At 37.6% G+C, this 24966-nt stretch overlaps 1 protein-coding gene across 1 annotated transcript in view; it reads right to left on the bottom strand.

Annotated features, from left to right (window-relative positions):
- LOC124556581 (palmitoleoyl-protein carboxylesterase NOTUM) overlaps window positions 1-24966 on the bottom strand; it is a 325447-nt gene that overhangs the window by 103887 nt on the left and 196594 nt on the right. The window contains exons 5-8 of the mRNA XM_047130546.1: window positions 17071-17123; window positions 6223-6318; window positions 6052-6112; window positions 1524-1688 (exon numbers count right to left, since the gene is read on the bottom strand). Of these exons, the coding sequence (XP_046986502.1) occupies window positions 1524-1688; window positions 6052-6112; window positions 6223-6318; window positions 17071-17123 (375 nt within the window). The remainder of the gene's footprint in view (window positions 1-1523; window positions 1689-6051; window positions 6113-6222; window positions 6319-17070; window positions 17124-24966) is intronic.

The following is a 24966-nucleotide window of genomic DNA, read 5'->3' as shown; positions in this document are numbered from 1 at the left end:
ATAGACAAATGTAATGTATTGCGAATGCATAGAAAGAAGGATCCTTTATTGTATGATTATACGATAGCGGAACAAACACTGGTAGCAGTTACTTCTGTAAAATATCCGGGAGTATGCGTGTGGAACAATTTGAAATGGAATGATCATATAAAAACAATTGTTGGTAAGGTGGGTACCAGGTTGAGATTCATTGGGAGAGTCCTTAGAAAATGTAGTCCATCAACAAAGGAGGTGGCTTACAAAACACTCGTTCGACCTATACTTGAGTACTGCTCATCAGCGTGGGATCCGTACCAGGTCAGGTTGACGGAGGAGATAGAGAAGTTCCAAAGAAGAATGGTGCGTTTCATCACAGGGTTATTTGGTAAGCGTGATAGCATTACGGAGATGTTTAGCAAACTCAAGTGGCAGACTCTGCAAGAGAAGTGCTCTGCATCATGGTGTAGCTTGCTGTCCAGGTTTCGAGAGGGTGTGTTTCTGGATGAGGTATTGAATATACTGCTTCCCCCTACTTATACCTCCCGAGGGGATCACGAATGTAAAATCAGAGAGATTCGAGCACGCACGGAGGCTTTCCGGCAGTCGTTCTTCCCGCGAACCATACGCGACTGGAACTGGAAAGGGAGGTAATGACAGTGGCACGTAAAGTGCCCTCCGCCACACACCGTTGGGTGGCTTGCGGAGTATAAATGTAGATGTAGATGTAGATGTACAGGATATGAATGGTGGACATGCTCATGTGGCCACTTCATGATTTTTTTGTAATTTTGGCTTACAGCATGCTGTACCCAAACACTTGATTTTATAACCTTTCTCATTACATGCAAATGTCACATGATGGTGGAATGATCACAGTTCATCACATTTGCCACTTCTCAAGGATACCGATGTGGACCATTGTGGATTAATGCGTTTAAACGATCTTCATCAAACTCCGAACGTCTTCCTGAATGTGGAAAGCCACTAACGTCAAAATGATCCTGCTTAAATTGAGAAAACCATTTTCTTGCCATGTTCTGCCCAATGGCATTATCCCCACACACAGCAAAAATGTTTCTGGCTGCCTCCACTGTCACCCCTCTACTGAACTCAAACAGAAGAGTATGACGGAAATGTTCTGATTTCTCCTCCTGGCACTCCATTTTTTAGTGTCCACAACTCCATTCATTGTCTCAAATTAACAAAATGACAATATGTAAACTGAAACAGCAACAGTGATTTATAAGTAAAAAATGACAATTGATAACTAAACCCATAGCAAACAGAATGCCAACATGCAAACCAAAAACTCTATGAACTTATGCACCAACCTAATAGACACAAAAAGAAGGCAGAAAAATGAAGAATACGGGAGAAGTCAAATCTGTACCTATATCAAATAAACAAAATTGTACAGGACATTAAATAGAAAATTTTAATTTAATAATAATGCATATATGCTGATACAACTTTGTGTGAAGTCATTGCACTACGAGAACTAACTGATTCTTTTGAATCTACACACTGCACACACACTCACACACCTGCTACCTGCTAGCATTAGGGATGTTGCTTTGCTTAATCCCAGAGGCAACAAATCCTCTATAACCTGTGATACAATAATGGCACCCATGAATGTGAACTGTAGATCCTTCAAAGGTTTGTTTCTTGATCCACTCCAAGAATCGCTGCTGCAATAAGGTACTAGCCTGTAAATGAAAATGTATGTATTAAGTCAACAATGATACAAGAAACAATAATGGGTAGCTAAGGACATATAAAGTTCAAAGAGCAAATGTTAGTCAAATTAACACTCAGTAAAATACATGTGATATCTTCTAACTAATGACTGACTGAGTGAAACATGCAGAATTAGGTCTATAGTACAATACTTACATACATAAATACGATAGTATTTACATTTTGACTGCATTGTATTTAAAATTTAAGAAAATGTGGTGAAAAAATGTGAATCAGAACATAAGAATTTAAAGGAAGAAAGTGACCTCTAGAAAAATTTCAAGTCACAGGAAGTGAAGAGCTTATAAATTTAATTACTGTAAATTATATTAATTCAGCAGCTCCAACCAGTCATGTTAATGATAAGAAAACATTTGTGGAGCAATGCACATGTTGATGATCTGGTACTATTCACAATAAATAAAGGTTTCCAGGAAGTACCTTCATGTACAAAACATTCTTGGATTTCTTGACATGTCAATTCAGGATAGAATAAAACCTCAAGCTTTTGACAATTACCTCCATCGACTTCATCAGAAACAACTGACAGGCAAAACTGTTGCTGTAGTGACTTCTGATTCGTCAGTAATTACATAAAGCAGTTGCAGATGGTGTCACTGTCTGCGCTGGTGGTGCCACCGTTCCTGTAGTAGTGTAAACATAGTGACATATATCTCTGCCTCTTCTCTATCTACTGTCACAGTTGACATTCCTATCGCAAATTCTTATTTCTACAGCCTGTTTAATTAGAGAATCCCAGTATGTAGGAGCCAGGGACAAAGCTTTTCTTTTGTCAAACAGTATTTTGTGCTTGTTTGTCAGCCTGTGATCTGCACCTGCAGCGTTCTCCAGTTGCCAATTTTATAATATGCCATTGATATTCTGCTCAGTGGTTGGAAATGGTGTGGATGGACTGACCAATGTAACTGCAACTGCACTCACAAGAAATGTTATAAATCTCAGGGATCACGAGGCTAAGACTGTACTCAACAGGGTGTAGCATCTCCTTTATCTTCTTAGGAGATCAGAAAATAGGTCTTATACCTCATCTTCCCAGTGCCTATTTTGTTGGATGTAGTGCTACAGGAAAGAAGGAATACCATTGGTAGCTCATCACGTTAATGTTCAACATTTCCACATTTTCTGTTCTTGGAGAATGCTGACTTTGTATCCTGTGGACCATCGCCATTCTTTTTGAACATGTACTTCAGATGATCAATTTCAGAATCCAAGTGGTTCTTGCCAGAAACAGTTTTTGCTCTGTGTACCAATGTATTTAAAATTTCTCTCTTTTGGACTGGATGATGAAATCTCTGGGCACTAAGATATAAATCAGTGTGCATCAGCTTGCAGTACATTGAACAGCCAAGATGTCCATCTGACTTTTGTTGTGCCAGAATATCTAAAAATGGCAGCCTTCCTTCTTTCTTTGTCTTGACAGTGAACTGAACATTTGGGTGCATACTGTTCATATGTTCAAGAAGGTGCTCAAGAGAGTCTGTGCCATGTAGCCAGACCATAAATGTGTCATCACCATAATGATAAAATGAAGATGGATGAAGAGGACCAAATTTAATGCACGTTCCTCAAAATCATCTATAAAAAAGTTGGAGAACCCATTGCCATTCCATCTGTCACTTCATAAAATTTACCACCATACAGAAATCATATCATGTTGGAAAAACCTTATCACTTCAGGAGGAAAATGCTCCACCAACAGTTTCAATGTATCATCAAGGCTGACTAAAATATCATTTGGGCCAATTCTTATCTGTTTAATTTTCTCAATGAACATCTGAGAATTTTTGATGTGATGTTCACATTGGCCAGCTATTGAAGTCATTAGCTTAGTTAAATATTTGGCCAGATTGTAGGTGGACTTGTGGTAAGTCATACCTCATTGGCATTGTCTTGTGAGAAGTACTTTCTTATTTCCTCATATTGTATTTAGTAGAAAATGATACCATATACACTTTCGAATTCTTTTTTTAAGACTACTTTTGCTTAAAAAATTGATGGACTACATACACCACAAAGTGCCATATCACTGGTGCTGGGAACAAAAAATAATTTGGTGCTTCTGGTGTGGAAAATATCAACTGTACAAACTCACACTTCATAAAATAAGTAGATAAATACTTTCAACTGACCCTGTAATTTTGATCACAGGACAGGATGCTGAAACACTAAATCAAATGTCTTACTGAAATAAAAACTGCAGAGATTATCTTATATTAACTTATATGTGGCACACGATTTATCAGCACATTAATTGTGGGTCTGGCTGCCTGCAGCAAATGAAAACCAGTAATATTTACATATCTGTCTACCTAATTGCTTGGATGCCATTGGCAACAACATCATTAGTAGCAGCGTATGTGAGAACGGTAAACTGACAGCATTTGAATTGCCATTTTAAAATTAAATTAGTACAAGCAGTAGCATCTACAATTATCATTACAGGCAGACACTTTATCATAATCAGGTAGGCATTTTACCATAGTCAATAATTATGTACTCCAAGTAACATTATTATCGGTTATGATAATGTGTCTACCTGTAATGCTCATTGTAGATGCTACTGCTTGTACTACTGCAGTCTGAAAATGCCAATCCAAATTTGCCAAAACTAGTCATCACTGTACAAACGATTGCGGTCTTGGCTTAAATCATGTCATAAATTTCTTCCTTCAGGTTGTTAAGCATGTACAGTTCAGTAAAACACATTGTTCCTTTTAAATATACCCACAGAAAATTAAGTAATTGTTTTGGGAGATGATATGTCCTGGATACAGATCATTTGAAACTGGCATGGCTCCCATGATGTACGAACATTAGAATCACAGGTCGTGGATTAAGATGTGTGAGAATCAGAATTCTGGCACCAGGAAATTCCTATGTACTACTGTACAATTTACATTCATTGCATGATCATTCAAATAAAAATATGAAGGCAATGATCTGTGTCATATACTCAGTGTACAGTGTATGAATGTGAGGAACATCGAGGTTTGTGTCTGAGAAACAGTAAAATTTTGGTTTTCAGCAAATTACGCATTAATTACATCATGTCATCACTAGTGTCCATCACTTTTAGTGTAGTCTCTGTTGAATTACTTTGTATTATAATAACATTATTACAGAACAGCTGAAAAATCAACATGTTATAGGTGTGAAAATATAAATCCAAATAACAAATTTTCATTATTAACACAAGCCATTCTGAAAAAAAAGTTATGCTTACTGATCTTTCTGATAGATGCAGACTGCTAAAATGTGATAGTGACAGTGTAGCTGTAATAGGATGCACAGTGGTTGCCATGTGCTGTCCCCTAGCCCCACCTGACATTTATGAGCATCAGTGCTGCCAACCTAAAACCAGTAGAGCTTTATACTGGAATATGTACTGTACTAACGTTTTTTGGATTACGCTACAATGTCCAGTTGATGACATTATCATTGAGCGTTAACAATTAATTCATATTTAACAGTTATTGAGGTAGACCCATCCCTACATCCACCTAAACTATGTTGACCAAATATCATTTTTGTAACCCAGTTACTCCCAGTCATGAGTCTGCTGAGTCTCCTGTTCCACTATTTACCATCTCACTTAATAAAATTTGTACACTTTTGGTAATTTTCTTAAGCTACTTTCATAAAGATTATTCAATTTTTCTTTTCTCTTTCTGAGTTATAGTCTCTGCCAGGAAGTTTCATATCAGTGCACACTCCGCTGCAGAGTGAAAATCTCATTCTTTATAGTCTCATGTTTGATTCACACAATAACTAACTTATCCTCCTCAGTTCTAGCAGCATAATTCTCAATTTTGTCACTTTGCTTCCAACTTTAATAAATGAACAGACAGTTGCAAATTATTAGTATGCATTAATTTTCTTCCATGATCATATAGTTAGGCCATTACATCTACATCTACACCTATACTCTGCAAATCACTGTGTAGTGCATGGAGGATAGTACATCCTACAGGAAGAGTGATTGTTTAAAGGCCTCTATGTGAGCAATAATTAATCTAATCTTGTCTGCACAATCCCTATGTAAGTGATACATAGGGGGTTGCACTAAATTCCTAGACTCATCATTTAAAGCGGGTTCTTGAAATTTTGTAAGTAGGCTTTCTTTGGATAGTTTTCATCTATCTTCAAGAGTCTGCCAGTTCAGTTTCTTCAGAATCTCTACTACACTCTCCCCTGGGTTAAACAAACCTGTCACCATCTATGCAGACTGATTGCATTTCCTATATTATATGGAAACACAATCCCAGTAATGTGTTTACATGTGTTACAGCTACTGTAAATTTATGGACTTACACATGATTTGTATTATGCCAAAAAGGATTTTCTTCTTGGTTAGGAGACAATATTCCTCCAACTGTAAAGGAATTAAATAATGATTAATATAAAGTGGTGCTGTGTAGACATAAATCCACATGTTCTGACTTATGACAAATTCAAATATTAATTAATAATGCTCATACAGACCAGTACGTGTTTCGGGCCAATGGGAAGAGCTCATTAAGTAACGCCGTTCCGTCCAGCGATTAAGACATGTTTCTGTGTCAAAGCAGTACCATCCTCCTGTGTAACCAGGTAACTTAGTCTTAGTGTCTGAGTGTATGCTAAAAATCAATAAAATTATTTGTGCAATTTTATCAAAACAAAAGAATCTATCTTTTATTAAGTAGTGAAAAATCAAACAACAATTTTGTAGAAGGCTATCTGAACCAAGGAAACATCTCAGCATGTAATTCAGAACATAAATTTTTAAAAAGAGTGCATAACACATAGTATAATACTTTTACACACAATAAATGAACACTGAAAGATATCTACGCAATATATGGACCATTCAGATGTCTCAAGGAGGATTTATTCCATATCATATCAAGTCTTCTAAGAATCTATGAGTTACTGACAAACAACATGCTTACAAAAATCATGAATATTCTTCTTAACAGTACTGGAAATATTGGTTTTAATAAATCTGTTTATGTTCTTTGAAATAATATATGTGGCAACCAAAAGAAAAATTTTCAGCTCAGTTGTAATTTATACAGCATTGTTATCAAATTTTGGGCAAAATTTCAAGAGCATACAATATTTAAGGAAGACAAGGCTTTGAAATAAAAACATAATCTATTAGCCTTCATTAGAATACAGTAAAACTACCTCCAATGCATTGTAAAATAAGTCTAGGGAATTCCTAAATGACTATTCCTTTTGTAAATTAACAGAATGGAGTTGTTCACATTTCTTTGTATTAATTATTGTGGCTAGCAGAAACGGCCTGCTACTTTAAGGAACTAACTCTTTGTCAACATAACATTTAATATATAATTAGCCTATATCAATAGAACTAAGAGCTGCTATCTCCTTTGGGAAACAGAATACCTTACCTAGGTTAGCAGCTTTTAGTATTTATTTGGTCACACATAGATGACACGACTAATAATGACACTTTGGTATTTGAGAGAAATCAAGTGGAACCAGCTGTTATAATGTATCTCTGTATTCTAATCTAATTGTTAAATATTTTTCTTGGTAATATGCTTCTATGAGATTCTCCAGGAACACTTTTCTAAAATGTTGGACATGTAGCGATTCTGACCATCTGGAGGCAATGAAAATTGCTTCCTGCAGTGTGTTCCATAGTCCCATTAAATTTTATTTATTTTCTCTTTTAGCTAAATGTGTTACTGATGTAGTTAATACTACATGACCAGTAATTCCACCTTGTTGCAAGCTATTTTTTTTTTATCTTGCCATGATGAAATATCTGCAAAAATTGTAACAGTGAAATCTCCAGTTACCTACAGTTGCATCGAGTCTTGATTTCTGCTCTGATTTCATCAAAAGTAATTGACTCTGTTTAAATTACATACAAAATCTGTACAGGGTTATTGAAAATTTCTGTTACAAACTTATAAGACTTATAGAGGGAAGTGAGTACATAATATTTTGAATAGGAACCAAGGTCTGGAAACATACCATTTCCGTTCTATGATGGTTGCTATTCCGATGTTTTTAACTTATTCACTTCTGGATCAGGAACTGAATTAGGTGTGATGCAGTGCAATTATTATGTAAAGATTCGAAAGGAAACATAATAAAGGATCCATTTATGATTTAAGCACAGTTTTTTGTATCAACACTTAAAATTATGTTCTATATGTACAACATACTGTTTTTTTTGTTTTGGAATAATGCAAACACGTAACATTTAAATGTTAATACAAACAAATGAGCTTAAGTGATAAATGGATGTTGAATTATGTTTCCTGCTGAACTGTACCTAATAATTATACTGTGTGATGCCTAATTCAATTCGTCCAGTAGAAGTGGATGAGTTAAACATCTGAATTGAAACGACCATAGAAACGGAATGATATTTTCTGGAAATGGGTTCCTATTCAAAATATTATGTACGCACTCCCTCCTACAAGTCCTAGACATTTGTAATGGGAATTTCTGAACACACTGAATATTGACAAACTTCATATATAATAGAATTGAACCTTTATTCACCTTTCAGTATTTTTCATACAGTTGGCTTTGTCAAAGTTTACAATTCAGTTAAGTTTTGTATAATAATAAATTATTTACAAAGAAAAAACACAGAAAATAAGTGGCTTATTTAAGAACTAAAAGGTTTTCGTTATCATATAGGAGAAACATATATTATAATGATTAGTTTCCAGGAATTCTTCAACTGAATAGAATTCATTTGAGAGATTATGATGAATGTCTTGAGGAACAAACTGAGAATTTGAATTCATGTCTGGTAATGTCATCCAGCAACTCTACAAAGCATTGTAATTATACGGAAAACTGCCTGCAGCTAGGCCCTCTCTCCAACAATAAATGTGTATTTGTATGCTGACGGGACACAAGCTGTGTTGTGATAATGTTGGATGTGTTCTACATCTATTCTTCATAACACTGTGTGATATGTTCCACTTGCAGTATGCAGATACAGAAACTCACATTTGCTGACAGAGGGGTCACCTAGTGGCAGAATTGCCTGCTATAACTTAGACACTCTATATTAGTTGTTGGATGATATTTCAGGACATGGGTTTCTATACGCAGTTTGTTCCTATTGATTCCTTGAACAATAAATTAGAATGAAGCATGAAAATGTTGAAAGAGAATTGTATTACTGAAGTTCAATCGATGGAGAACTAGTGACATAATGAGATTACAGATACGAAGTTGCAGATACAAAAGGCTACAGAATCAAATATTCGTCAAATATATTTGACAAAGATCTTTGAAGTGACACTAAAAATGTGTATTACACTGTCATCATATTTTTCGTCAAAGTTCAAGATGGCTGACAACAACAACTTGTTGTCAACAGCAACTGCATGTACCACAATTGTACTGTGCGCACATGCTGAAGAGAAGCGGGAGAAAAAAGGAAATGTACCTGGGTGAAGCCATGAGTTTTACGACAACACGATAAAAGCATTCAACAAAACTTGTTACGTGAGCTTACAGTGGAGGACGTCAAGTCGTACATCAGTTATGTAAGAATGGATGAGCATACATTTCTGTATGTGCTCAGTGGAGTGTATCCTCATATCACAAAGCACAATACTCACTTAAGGATCACTATATCTGCAGAAGACAGGCTCACTGTAACACTCTGATTCCTTGTCACAGGAGAGGGTTGGGTTAGGTTAGGTCTCCAATCTTCTTAATCTATCATTGTATTGAGGGTGCCTCATGTTGTAAAGTGCCTCATCAGCTTCATACACCTCTATTAATTTTGTAGTTGTTGGTAAACACCAATTGTATTTACCAGTAATGTTTATAAAAACACTACAGATGACAGAATGCTGCAGCGATGCTAGCGCTTCACGTGGTAACATGTCACATTGCAGTGATCAGAAGACAAGCGACTTCTTTGATCAATTCTACAGTGATGCCGCAGATTTGATCAAATATTTGACGACATTTGACAAAGTTTCCTATTACAGTTCATTTATTAAAAAGTTTATTGTTATGTTAATGATGTTGTCCCATACAAATGTGATCGTGTCAAATATTCCAGCGAGATTTGATCTGCCTGACTGGTCGTGTGTGAACCGAGAAATCCGATCTACAAACAAAAAATTAAAACATTTCTGCTCCAAGTTAAAAAATGTGAGACTGCTGGACCTTAACAGTTATCAAAGAAGCAGCTTCACTGTACATGGACTACATCTTAATCGTCTGGGTAAGAATACTCTAGCAACTGACATCAACAGAGCTATTGAGGAAACAAAAAGCAATAATTCAAATCTGCTACCTTGTACCTCAGATGTCATACACACGAAAGACAGAAGTGATAATTATATATGCCTGCAGAGTAAGCAAACGGAAATAATTCCTCACTGCAATGTCAAGACTGTTGATTTTTTAGGATAACAGTCCCTCAGTGTTCCTAATTTAGAAACTATCAATTTGTGTGATAATATTAATCTTGACAAGGATATATCCTCTCATGATTGTACTAATATATCATTTTTAAATTATAATGTTGAGGGCTTGGGTAACAAAATCGATGTATTTGAGGCCTTAGTTACAGATCTAGCTCCACATGTAATCGTGGTTACAGGGCATCAAAAAGCTAACCGTAATATTCAATATTATAAGTTACAGGAGTATAATCTTACATCGTTTTTCTGTAGAATAGATCATAAAGGAGGGGTGTTGCTACTTACGTAAGGAAATGTAACCTAATAAGTTCTGTAGAAAAAGTATCATAGGTTAATGACTATTGTATTGAGAAAGATTTTGAAGCAGTGATAATTAAGTTAATGATTGTATCCATCCCACTTATTGTGGTAGGTATATATCGAGGCCCTTCTGGTAATCTCTAGGTTTTCCTGGAAGCACTGGATAGTGTATTGGGGAAGCTAAGCAAGGGTGGCAATACAGTAAATATTATAATGTTAGGAGACTTTAATATAAACACACTAAGCGACAGCCAGGAATGCAAAGGTTTACAAGACCGCATACGATCCTATGATATTAAAGATCTACTTAGTCATGTGCCCACTAGAATAATTGAGTCAAGCAGCAGTTCCATGGATCATGTAATGACCAATTATGAAAATGTTGTGTCGGCACAGACTGTAAACGGGCACATATCTGATCATCTAGGACAATTATTAGTGATTGGTTGTCTTAATAAACTTAAACAAAACAAAAAATATGAGAATAGAAGATTATTTTCTGAATACATCATCACCTTGCAAAAGAAAACTTTGGGTCAAGACTCTTGGGAATCGGTTTATAGAGAAAGGGGAGTTGACAGCAAATGGGAAGTATTTGTAAAAATTTTAACTAGACATATTGATATTACTATCCCGGCAAATAAGATCAATGTAAATAAAAATAAACCTCCAGTAATCAAACGTGTAAAACTGGATGAAAAAACGAAAAGACTCAAGAAGGAATGGAGTATATGTATAAGCTACACAGAGAAACCAGTCTTGATTCATATAAAGAGGATTATAAAAATATAAATATGAGTATCGCAAGGAAGTAAGGAGAAGGAAAGTAGAACATATTACTAAACAGATCAGAAATTCTGACTGTGTCTCAAAGTCATGCTGGGCAGTAGTTAATGATATGAGGAACACTGATTCAAAAACTAAAATTAATAATATAGAGTTAAGTATACGTAATGATAATTCTTCTGATCCTTATATAGTTAGCAATATATTTAATGATTACTTTATAGATGCTATTGAAAATGATACTTGCATGAAACAGGAGAAGCAGTTTAAATATGATAAGGAAAAGGAACGGGACTCTTGTAAGCTACCTACAGTAAACATCAAGAATGTAACACAGCTAATTGACAGCCTAAAAAATAAAAGGTCAGCTGGATGGGATGAATTTTCTCCTTTTCTACTTAAAAAATGCAAGGGGGAGTTAGCCAGACCATTAGTCCATCTAATAAATTGTGTACTTGAAGAAGGTGCGTTTCTGAAGAAACTGAAACTTGCTATAGTTAAACCTTTATATAGAAAAGGGGAAAGAAAACAACCACAGAACTACAGACCAGTTGCCTTAACCTCAGTGTTTGGTAAATTAATTGAAAAAATAATGCTAGAAATCTTAATCGAGCACTATAATATGAATAACTTAATAGGAGATTTCCAACACGGCTTTAGAAGTGGTCGGAGCACTATATCTGCAGCAGTACAGTTTGTACACTGTCTGATGGAGAAAATAAATGAAGGTTACAAAACGGCAGGAGTGTTTTTAGATCCTTCCAAAGCGTTTGACAGAGTCCATCATAGCGCTCTTTTAAATAAACTTGCTTACTTATAATGGTGTCAGTGGGAAACTGTTGCTTTTAATAGAATCTTACCTTAAAGATAGACAACAATGCATAGAAGTTGTGTATGATAACTGAGAGGTAATCAAAAAAAGAAGATCAAAGATAAGAAATATAAATTTTGGTGTGCCACAAGGCTCTATCTTGGGCCCCTTCTTGTTCATTTGCTACATGAATGATTTCCCAAAAGTAGTAGACACCAGTCATCGTATTACTATGTATGCTGATGACACCTCTGGGGCTTGCTGGGCACGTAGTAATGATGACCTAAATTCAGTGGTACAGAATTTTGTTGAAAAAGTCCAAACACATTTTGAAAAAGAAAACCTGAGGGTCAATATTAACAAAACTAATTTTATTTATTTTAAGACAAGTGGCTCAAATAAAAATACTGTTTTAAATGAGGACATTCAGGAAAATACCTGTTCAGAATGTAAATTTCTGGGGATATATATACATGACAGACTTTCGTGGAATCAGCAAACAGATCATGTCTGTGGTAAAATAACATCTAGTCTGTATTTACTAAGGAGATTAGTTCAATATTTAGATATCGAAGCAATAAAAATAGCGTATTTTGGGTTGGTGTATCCCCATCTATCTAATGGAATTGCATTGTGGGGTGGTTGTAGCCAATACAATATAAAAAGGGTATTTTTATTGCAGAAAAGAGTAATAAGAACTATGGCAAAAGTAAGACCCAGACTTCATGTAAAAACCTGTTTATTAAGTTTAATATTACGACTATCTATGCAGTATATATGGTTCAATCAATATTATTAGTGAAAAAAGACAAAAAAGTGACAAACAGGAATATGGAAATCCATTATTACAATACAAGACAAAAATCAGACTTTCATATGGTGAGCAGATGATTGAATCTAACCACAAATACACCATTCATTAAGGGAGCAATATTTTATAATTCTCTGCCAAACAACCTGAAACAGCTTTCTGGTAGAATTTTTAAAAATGAGTTAAAAAATGGCTTATATTGAAGTGCCCATACAGTATGGTGCTGACATGATTTGACCTCAGGAATGCTATGTTAAATATACTTAAATGATCTTATACTTAATAGCATGTAATCTATTTATATTGTGTATCAATAATCTAAATGTAATTATTATAACATTGCCCATGCACGTTAAATACATGTTTCGAGCTGTAAGATAAATAAATAAATAAATAAATTACACCATCACATTCCTTTGACAAACATATTTGACAAAGATACTGGACAAAGAAATTTGATAGTATAATACTGGCCTAAGGAATCTGTAAAGGATTAGTTAACATAGGTGCAAGGACAATCTGCTGCAGTGCATAAGTGTTTAGGAACCAAGTACACAGAAATCCTGTTCAAAATTTAGGAGAGTACTGATACAGATATCACACTCTGACCTAAAACAGTAGAATGTAGTACTGTAAGTGAATGAGTATGGAGCAGCATTTCATGTTATTGGAATACAGATCCACAGTCTAGAAGAATGTGATTGCAGAGAATGATTTGCTGAACTACAAAAAGTTTCTCAAGTTGGAAACCATGAGATCAGTCCACCCAAGAGAATTTAAAGAGACTTTATGGATGACCTGCTCAATTACTGAAAATGCTGAGATTAGTCATTTGGGGAAAGATTTTGAGTATAATTTTGTATTAGAATACTGTTCTAAGGAACAGCAGACGGGAAACAAGTATGAAATATTATTATCAAATGTGGATGCATCAAGTAAAATATTTATATGACCAGTTGGATGCTGAAACTTTGATTTTCCATTTGGAGACTAAAGAGAAATTCAAATTGCATTGACTTACTGTGTCATTGTTCTTGGTTGAGTATTGTATATATTATGAGAGAAAATACACACAACACTGGTATAATATTATACATTATTTATAATTTTATTTTACAAACCCCAAAACCCAGTCTATGTGTATGTTTGGGCTCTCCTCCCAAACCCCTGGTTCAATTTCAAGCAAATTTTGCACAGAAACATAAGGTCTGACAAGTCTCAGCACTGCACTTTTATAATCTCTTAACTCCAATAGCAGTGCAGATATGGTTAAAACCTGTTTTTTTGCAGCCCCTGGCGTACAGTCTGCCCTGATTACAAACACACGTGGGAACAGCATCAACTTGTCAATTCCAACCACTTTCGAGGGCAGCCTACATGTCAGGGGCAAAAATGGATTTTGTGGCCTCCGACATGTAGGTTGCTGTCCATGATTGATGTGTTGGAGTAGTATCAACCTCCTTTCACAAACTGCTTTGCGTTGTGGCCTGTATATCAGGGGCAAATAAATGATATTCAAGCCTCCAATGTGTAGCTTTCCCTGCATGGCAGGAATGTTTTTGAAGTAGAATTGGCAATCTTTATTGAACTGAATCGTAGGGATACATGTGTGAGTGAGTGTGACTGGAGACAGGCTGAGATGGTTGGAGACCAGAATGGACAAAGTGAGGGGAGGAGCAATTCCACAGAGAGAAATGAAAAGGGGGAGATGCATGAGGCAGGTGGAAGGTATAGAAGGGTAATGGTAGGTAGAAAGGGAAGAGGGGGAGGCAGTGATGAAAAGAGAGAAGGATATAGTCAGAGGGAGAAGGGAGGAAGAGTAGAGGGAGAGGGAGAGGGAGAGGGAGAGGGAGAGGGACGGGGAGCGTGAGGGAGACGGAGAGGGAGAGAGAGAGAGAGGGGGGGGGGGGAGAGGGAGAGAGAGAGAGAGAGAGAGAGAGAGAGAGAGAGAGAGAGAGAGAGAGAGAGAGAGAGAGAGAGAGAGAGAGAGAGAGCTGGGGATTAGACTATGTGTTATGTTTTCTGCTCCCAAGAATAACTAAAATTTTTTCCCTTTTTCATGCTATATATAACGCAGGTGCACACATAGTATGTCATCTGAACACACACACACAATATTTACAGATTATGAATCACTGACTGTAGCATAATAGAAGGGTCATGGAGTTTACTTATATCTATCTGCAGCTTAGTGGATACAGTTACTGGTTTTGATCAACTGTAATGTATCAAGTATAATTAAAGAAATATTATAGAATTACATTTTCTTGAAACAAGGTGTTGTATGTGTCTCAGTATGATGGCAAACTGTTTAAGATTAAAGCTGCAAATTGATTATTAAGACTAGCTCACTAAGATTAAAGTTGCACAATGTATGATAATACACTCTTTGACAAAAAAAAAAAAATGTGATGCACCACAAAGGAGTTATTCAAATTGGTCACAAATTGAAATTCATGCAGGTATTGACAGAAATTGCAAAAATGTAAACTGTCGTAGCCAATGGAAGAATGTATGCTGCAGCAGTACAATTTCATCACACAACTGGCAAGGCTAGAAAACAGCGGAGATGTTGATTCCAGTGCATAAAATCTTTGTGAATTTCATTCTGCGTACTCAGTTGGACAGTAACTATGCCTCACAAATGGGTACGTGAACAATATACATAAGTGTCCACATGGCAGAGATGATGTGTAGTTGTGCTCAAAGGAGCCAACTAGAGTAATACGTGAGTGGCTCAACATTTGAACAGGAGCTATGCCACTATTCAACAGTAATGGCAGGAATGGGTGAACCATAAATAAACAAAGCATCAAGAAGGACGTGGCCAACCTAGAGATATGCAGAACATGAGCACTGAGCAATCATGAGAGAGGCACCCAGAACTTGGATTCATCAATATCATTGATCTGATGTGCGACTGGTATTTCAGTGACGAAAAGGACCATTTATAGTTGGCCCACAAAAAGGAGACTGAGCTCACAGCACCCACTGTGGCAACTACCACTGATCTCTGTACACTAATAAGCCCATTTGCAGTGCTGATGGACACATTCAGCATGAAGCTCACTGACTGGAGTAAAATTGTCCACAGTGATGAGTCCCACTTTAAAATGAGCCTCAATGACCAATAAAGGCACCATGGACAGCAGTGGGATACCAACATGGCTGTCTCCTGTCATATGGCCTGATAACCAGGACTGATGATCTGGAGTGTGACTTCATTTATAGTAGGACTCATTTGATTGTCATCTGCAGCACTCTTAAGGCACACTGGAACAATGACAATATTCTATTCCCGTTTTGTTGACATTCACAGCAAGCCATCCTGGGCATACATTTCAGCAAGATAATGCCCACCTGTACACAATGAGAATTTCTCCTGCTTGTCTTCATGCCTGACAAACCCTACCTTTGTCAGCAAGCTTGCCAGCTCTCTCCCCAATTAATAATGTTTGGACCATTATGGGCAAGGCTCTCCAACCAGTTCATGATTTTGACAATCTAACATGCCAACTGGACAGAATTTGCCATGATATCCCACAGGAGGATATCCAACAACTCTGTCAATCAATGTCAAGCTGAATAACTGCTTAAATAAGGGCCAGAGGTGGACCAACACATTAGTGACTTGCTCAATTTGTGAGGCTCTTTCTGTTGAATAAATCATTCAATTTTTTGAAAAAAGTAATCATCTTTTTGCCTATACATGTATGTCACATCTACTGATTTCTGCCCCTTTTGGATGATTCCTGCATGGTGCATCTTTTGTTACTTTTTGTCTTACAGTGTATTTATTATGTACTTCATTGAGCTATAGAGGTAGAGGATACATTCAGGAAGGTGGCTGAGGAGGGTCAGGTGAAGCAAATGGTGAAGAAGCTGCTGAGGTAATGGAGAAATGCAGATAAGGTGTTTTGGCCCTACGTTCATATCACGAACCTATCATTAATGAAACTGATCCAAATGGGGGTTTGGGATTTTAGATGGCTGAGGTTACCTCTAAATTGCACACAAAGAAGTTGGCACATAACAGTCACATGTAAATGCAACACTTGAGGCTCTGTACATTCAATTGGAGGATTTTGACAATGAAGATAAATGTCAATTGCTACCGAAGCCTTTTTAACATAAAAATGAAATGAGATACCTAATTGTTTGTGGTAGTATTACCATGCTTACCCTCACAGTTTACATACCTTCAAGGAACACTATCCATCTATTACTGTTGTTTGATCTTCGTAGGTAGAAGCTAGAAAGATGTAAAGATAACATTACCTTCATGTGGTGTGTAGCACAAAGAGTGAAGACTAACAAAATTTGAACATAACATAGATTCTCAGGCATGCCACAAACAAATATGTGTAACAATAAATAAATGCTGGACTTTTCATATGTGCATCATATTTTGGAAAAGCTGAGAGAAAAATTATACAGTGAAACTGTATTCCCTGAATGAACAATTTTTTCTCTTGTTTCATTCCACATCCTAGAAATTCTTTTTCATGTTTAAAAGTTATGTAAGCTAAGTGTGTGTGTGTGTGTGTGTGTGTGTGTGTGTGTGTGTGTGTGTGTGTGTGTGTGGGTGTATGTGTGTGTGTGTGTGTGTGTCTGTGTGGATACCTGGTTCATTATGTGTACTCACAAGGCAACCTCCCCATCGCACCCCCCTCAGATTTAGTTATAAGTTGGCACAGTGGATAGACCTTGAAAAACTGAACACAGATCAATTGAGAAAACAGGAAGAAGTTGTGTGGAACTATGAAACTGTGAAACTGTTGCATTCATTTGTTGCAGTTTATGAGACACACTCTTATGTTTTCATCACTTCTTTGGGAGTAATTATCACATCCAAAAGAAAACCTAAATCGGGCAAGGTAAAACCCATTCACCAAGTGTACAAGTTAGGTGGGTCGACAACATATTCCTGTCATGTGACACACATGCCGTTACCACTGTCGTATAGAATATATCAGACGTGTTTTCCTGTGGAGGAATCGGTTGACCTATGACCTTGCGATCAAATGTATTCGATTCCCATTGGAGAGGCACGTCCTTTCGCCTATTAATCGCACGGTTTTGAGGTGCGATCCCAAAACACAGACACTAAACTCACTACTGTGAACAGAAATGTCAATGAACGAACGGACAGGTCATAACTTTGCAAAAATAAACTTTTCACTCGAGGGAAGACTTGAACCAATGACCTCTTGTTCTGCAGCTGCTCACGCTAGCCATGGGACCACGGTGCTACTGGGCTCACAGTATCCTTGGTGTTGCCTATCTTGCGCATGGACTACTCAGTTTGTATATTTTGCTTATTTTTTTCATAGTTCCACACAACTTCTTCCTGTTTTCTCGATTGATCTGTGTTCAGTTTTTCAAAGCCTATCCACTGTGCCAACTTAGAACTAAATCTGAGGGGGGTGCGATGGGGAGGTTCCCTTGTCAGTATACTGAATCCAAAATTTTGCATACAAGTAGGTGTTAAATAAATTGTGTATTAGCAATTGCAAGGCAGTTAAATAAATAAATAAAACAGTCATCAATGAATGAGATAATGTGCACTACAGCATGTGGAATACAGCCTTAAGGTCTGTGCCATAAAATTATGTTTACTAAAAGGGAGAAAAGGAAACATAGCAGGTGAATATGGATTGGGGCTAAGAAATGAAAGAGGAAGCCGCCTGGTAGAATTTTGCACAGAGCATAACTTAATCATAGCTAACACTTGGTTGAAGAATAATAAAAGAAGGTTGTATACATGGAAGAATCCTGGAGATACTAGAAGGTATCAGATAGATTATATAATGGTAAGACAGAGATTTAGGAACCAGGTTTTAAATTGTAAGACATTTCCAGGGGCAGATGTGGACTCTGACCACAATCTATTGGTTATGAACTGTAGATTAAAACTGAAGAAACTGGAAAAAGGTGGGAATTTAAGGAGGTGGGACCTGGATAAACTGACTAAACCAGAGGGTGTACAGAGTTTCAGGGAGAGCATAAGGGAACAATTGACAGGAATGGGGGAAAGAAATACAGTAGAAGAAGAATGGGTAGCTTTGAGGGATGAAATAGTGAAGGCAGCAGAGGATCAAGTAGGTAAAAAATCGAGGGCTAGTAGAAATCCTTGGGTAACAGAAGAAATATTGAATTTAATTGATGAAAGGAGAAAATATAAAAATGCAGTAAATGAAGCAGGCAAAAAGGAATACAAACATCTCAAAAATGAGATCGACACGAAGTGCAAAATAACTAAGCAGGCATGGCTAGAGGACAAATGTAAGGATGTAGAGGCTTATCTCACTAGGGGTAAGATAGATACTGCCTACAGGAAAATTAAAGAGACCTTTGGAAAAAAGAGAACCACTTGTATGAATATCAAGAGCTCAGATGGAAACCCAGTTCTAAGCAAAGGAGGGAAAGAAGAAATGGGGAAGGAGTATATAGAGGGTCTATACAAGGGCCATGTACTTGAGGACAATATTATGGAAATGGAAGAGGATGTAGATGGAGATGAAATGGGAGATACGATACTGCGTGAAGAGTTTGACAGAGCACTGAAAGATCTGAGTCGAAACAAGGCCCCAGGAGTAGACAACATTTCATTAGATCTACTGACAGCCTTGGGAGAGCCAGTCCTGACAAAACTCTACCACCTGGTGAGCAAGATGTATGAGACAGGCGAAATACCCTCAGACTTCAAGAAGAATATAATAATTCCAATCGCAAAGAAAGCAGGTGTTGAGAGATGTGAAAATTACCGAACTATCAGTTTAATAAGTCACAGCTGCAAAATATTAACATGAATTCTTTACAGACGAATGGAAAAACTGATAGAAACTGACCTCGGGGAAGATCAGTTTGGGTTCCATAGAAATATTGGAACATGTGTGGCAATACTGACCCTACGACTTATCTTGCAAGAAAGATTAAGGAAAGGCAAACCTAGGTTCCTAGCATTTGTAGGCTTAGAGAAAGCTTTTGGCAATGTTGACTGGAATACTCTCTTTCAAATTTTGAAGATGGGAGGCGTAAAATACAGGGAGCGAAAGGCTATTTACAATTTGTACAGAAACCAGATGGCAGTTATAAGGGTCGAGGGACATGAATGACAAGCAGTGGTTGGGAAGGAAGTGAGACAGGGTTGTAGCCTCTCCCCAATGTTATTCATCTGTATACTGAGCAAGCAGTAAAGGAAACAAAAGAAAAATTTGGAGTAGGTATTAAAATCCATGGAGAAGAAATAAAAACTTTGAGGTTCGCCGATGACATTGTAATTCTGTTAGAGACAGCAAAGGACTTGGAAGAGCAGTTGAACGGAATGGACAGTGTCTTGAAAGGAGGATATAAGATGAACATCAACAAAAGAAAAATGAGGATAATGGAATGTAGTCGAGTTAACTTGGGTCATACTGAGGGAATTAGATTAGGAAATGAGACACTTAAAGTAGTAAATGACATTGCTATTTGGGGAGCAAAATAACTGATGATGGTTGAAGTAGAGAGGATATAAAATGTAGACTGGCAATGGCAAGGAAAGCGTTTCTGAAGAAGAGAAATTTGTTAACATCGAGTATAGATTTAAGTATCAGGAAGTTATTTCTGAAAGTATTTGTATGGAGTGTAGCCATGTATGGAAGTGAAACATGGACGATAAATAGTTTGGACAAGAAGAGAGCAGAAGCTTTCAAAATGTGGTGTTACAGAAGAATGCTGAAGATTAGATGGGTAGATCACATAAATAACGAGGAGGTATTGAATAGAATTGGGGAGAAGAGGAGTTTGTGGCACAACTTGACAAGAAGAAGGGATCTGTTGGTAGGACATGTTCTGAGGCATCAAGGGATCACCAATTTAGTATTGGAGGTTAAAAATCGTAGAGGGAGACCAAGAGATGAATACACTAAGCAGATTCAGAAGGATGTAGGTTGCAGTAGTTACTCAGAGATGAAGAAGCTTGCACAGGACAGAGTAGCATGGAGAGCTGCATCAAACTAGTCTCAGGACTGAAGACAACAACAACAAACAACAAAGTGTGGGTAATGGCTAGCTTCACTTCACAATATTTTATTGTGTAGAGAAAGATAATTTCATTTGTAGTAGTCAATTGCACACATGCCTCTTCTCAGTTCTGCATTAGTTCTTGTTGTGTATACAGGCAGTTACGGAGGTTCACATAGTGGGGATTCCAAACCACAATGTAACTAGGCATCTTTTATTATTATATCCATAACATTCTGTTTTCAAGATAAGTTATTGATTAGTAAGGCATATATAAACAACAATGTCAGATATTGGACTCACTTTATTATCAGCCACTATGCATTTAAACAGTCATGCCATCACCACACAGATTTTATGGTAAAGAAGAACTTTTATATTTAATTTGTGGCATGTAAATGTTAGCAACTTTCACTAGAAGAGGAGGAACACATTTTACTTTATTTGAATCTGCTATGACAAATACATATAGTGTAATATGCTGTACACTTTAATATATCAAGACATGATGAAACTTTTCTTGGTTACAGAAATTTCTGATACCTCTAAATTCTGGCCAGATTTGAGATTATTTTTGATTTATAAATTATGTAATCTGTGACTAAGGATGTTCACAAAGTTTTCTAGCCATAGATAGCAAATTTGCCACAAATATAATTTTTAGTTTGTATATAAATATTTTAATATACTGGGATTACACTATGGAGATTACTTTTCAAATTAATGACATCAAATGCTAATAAATCAAACTATATAATTTATCATTATTTTAGAATATAATTACAACAAAACATAAATTATTATTATATTTTTATCGTGATATTATCAACACTCAAACACTGTTTCATTATAACCTTAAGTTAACAGCTTTAAGCATATTTTCAAATGTCCTCAAAGGAATTAATACTTATGAAAAATATGTAACAAATTAAACCTGAATTAAGGTGTAAAAGAAGACACTACATAAACAGTGTTGTGGCTCATAGAATATTCTGAAAGGTTTGAGAACAATTAGCACGGTTTATATTACTCTTGATTGGCGCCAGCTGTGTCAGACTCATTTTACTGTTGGAAGGGTTAACATCATGGAAACTCTGTGGAGGTCTGGGTTTTAGAAAGACAATGAAACTGTTCTCAGCATCAAAAAGTAATTTATGTAGAGAAATGAAATTTTGGGAATGCATTTGTCTAGGTAACATATTTGAGCAATTAACATTGCAAAATCACGCGCGAGATAAGCCATTGCAAATGTGAAATGATGACACATTAATAGCTGGTGAAACCGCCATAATGTGGAGTAGAAGCATGAAAACGTGCATGCATCGTGTTGTATAGCTGTTGGATGTCAGTTTAGGGGATGGAGTTCCCTGCATGTTGCACTTGCTTGGTTAATATATGGACGGTTTATGCTGTCTGTGGATGACGCTGGAGTTGTCTTCCAGTGATGTCCTGTGTGTGCTCACTTGGAGGCAGATCTGCTGATAGGGTAGGCTAACGCAACATGTCAACACACTGTAGAGCATGTTGGGTTACAACAACAGTATGTGGGCGACCGTTATCCTGCTGGAAAACAACCCCTAGAATGCTGTTCATGAATGGCAGCACAGCAGGTCGAACCATCAGACTGATGTAAAACTTTAAAGCCAGGGCGCTGTCATAAGAAACGGCATCCGTGGCCATAACTCGAGGTGTAGGTCCATTGTGTCTAGCATGCAGACAGGTTGGTTGCAGGCGCTCAACGGGCCTCCTTCTAACCAACACACGGCCGTCACTGGCACTGAGGCAGAGTCAGCTTTTATCGAAAAACACAACAGACCACCATCCTGCCCTCCAATTCGCTCTCGCTTGACACCAATGAAGTCGCAATCGGCGGTGGTTTGGGACCACAAGCATGCTGCATGGCGTCTGGCTCAGGGCTGTCCTTGAAGTAATTTAATTTCAACAGTTCGTTGCGTCACTGTGGTGCCAACTGCTGCTCAGGTTACTGCTGCAGATGCAGGACAATGCATCAGAGCCATACACCGGACACGATGGCCTTCCCTTTCTGGAGTGCAAGTGGCTGTCTGGAGCCCGGTCCTCTTGCGACCGCACGCTAAAGCGACCACCGCTGGCAGAAATCATGTACAGTGGTTACAATCCTGCCAAGTCTTTCTGGAATATCGCAGTACGAACATCCAGCTTCTCGTAGCCCTAGCTGTCTGACAGACAGCAAAGCACCGAGTGGGATAGCGCAGTGGGTAGCACACTGGACTCGCATTCCAATTTAGGTTCCCTGTGATTTCCCTGAACCGTTTAATGCAAAGCCCAGGATGGTTCCTTCGGAAGGACACTACTGCTTTCCTTCTCCATATTCCCCTAACCCGAGCTTGTGCCCCGTCTATAATGACCCCGTTGTCGACGGGAGATTAAACACTGATCTATTTCTCCTCTTCCAGACAGCAAAGCAAAATTTGAAAACAAACTAAAACAGTTGCTCCTTGACAATTGCTTCTAACCCGCAGAAGAATTTCAATTAGTGTAACATGTAAAAGGTTGTGGGTGGTAATTACTAACTCATATATAAGTGTTGGCGTTTAGCCATATTTACAAATGTGATGTGAATTTAAAATGACTCGTTTCACGTCATTATGATTTATCGAACATGATGATCCACGGAACATGGAACCAATCAGCCTGATAGGTACAATTAAAACGACGCAGACCTCTAGACACTGACGCCATTTGCAAGTTAAGTAAACTGCGTTTTACAAAATGTAATCATGTTCCTTTTACACAGCAAATACATTGACATTACAGTGCTGCTCACTCACATGTAATGTGAGCGCCGGGCGGGGTGGCCGAGCGGTTCTAGGCGCTACAGTCTGCAACCGCGCGACCGCTACGGTCGCAGGTTCGAATCCTGCCTCGGCATGGATGTCTGTGATGTCCTTAGGTTAGTTAGGTTTAAGTAGTTCTAAGTTCTAGGGGACTGATGACCTCAAAAGTTAAGTCCCATAGTGCTCACAAGGGAACCTCCCCATCGCAGCCCCCTCAGATTTAGTTATAAGTTAGCACAGTGGATAGGCCTTGAGAAACTGAACACCGATCAATCGAGAAAACAGGGAGAAGTTGTGTGGAACTATGAAAAAAAAGCAAAATATACAAACTGAGTAGTCGATGTGCGAGATATGCTACATCAAGGATAGTGTGAGGTCAGGAACGCCGTGGTCGAGTGGTTAGTGTGAGCAGCTGCGGAACGAGAGGTCCTTGGATCAAGTCTTCCCTCAAGTTAAAAGTTTAATTTTTTATTTTCAGTTTATGTAACAAACACTCATGTTTTCATCACTTTATAGGAGTGATTATCACATCCACAAGAAAACCTAAATCGGGCAAGGTAGAAGAATCTTTTTACCCATTCGCCAAGTGTACAAGTTAGGTGGGTCGACAACATATTCCTGTCATGTGACGCACATGCCGTCACCAGTGTCGTATAGAATATATCAGACGTGTTTTCCTATGGAGGAATCGGTTGACCTATGCCCTTACGATCAAATGTTTTCGGTTCCCATTGGAGAGGCACGTCCTTTCGTCCACTAATCGCACGGTTTTGCGGTGCGGTCGCAAAACACAGACACTAAATTATTACAGTGAACAGAGACGTCAATGAACGAACGGACAGGTCATAACTTTGCAAAAATAAACTTTTCACTCGAGGGAAGACTTGAACCAATGACCTCTCGTTCCGCAGCTGCTCACGCTAACCACGGGACCACGGTGTTACTGGGCTCACAGTATCCTTGGTGTTGCCTATCTTGCGCATGGACTACTCAGTTTGTATATTTTGCTTATTTTTTTCATAGTTCCACACAACTTCTTCCTGTTTTCTCGATTGATCTGTGTTCAGTTTTTCAAAGCCTATCCACCTTGCCAACTTATAACTAAATCTGAGGGAGGTGCGATTGGGAGGTTCCCTTGTCAGAGCCATTTGAACCATTTTGTAATGTCAGCGAAAGTAAACATTTTGTACGTACTTTATTAGGAGAGAATCACATAGCATCTGTTTTACTCTTATGGAGCATGAAAAATGAACAAATGTATAGTTAATTTCG

The sequence above is a fragment of the Schistocerca americana genome, chromosome X, assembly GCF_021461395.2.
Source record: "Schistocerca americana isolate TAMUIC-IGC-003095 chromosome X, iqSchAmer2.1, whole genome shotgun sequence".
Classification (NCBI taxonomy): domain Eukaryota; kingdom Metazoa; phylum Arthropoda; class Insecta; order Orthoptera; family Acrididae; genus Schistocerca; species Schistocerca americana.
Note: the sequence above shows the minus strand (reverse complement) of the source record. Positions and strands in the feature narration are given on the sequence as shown.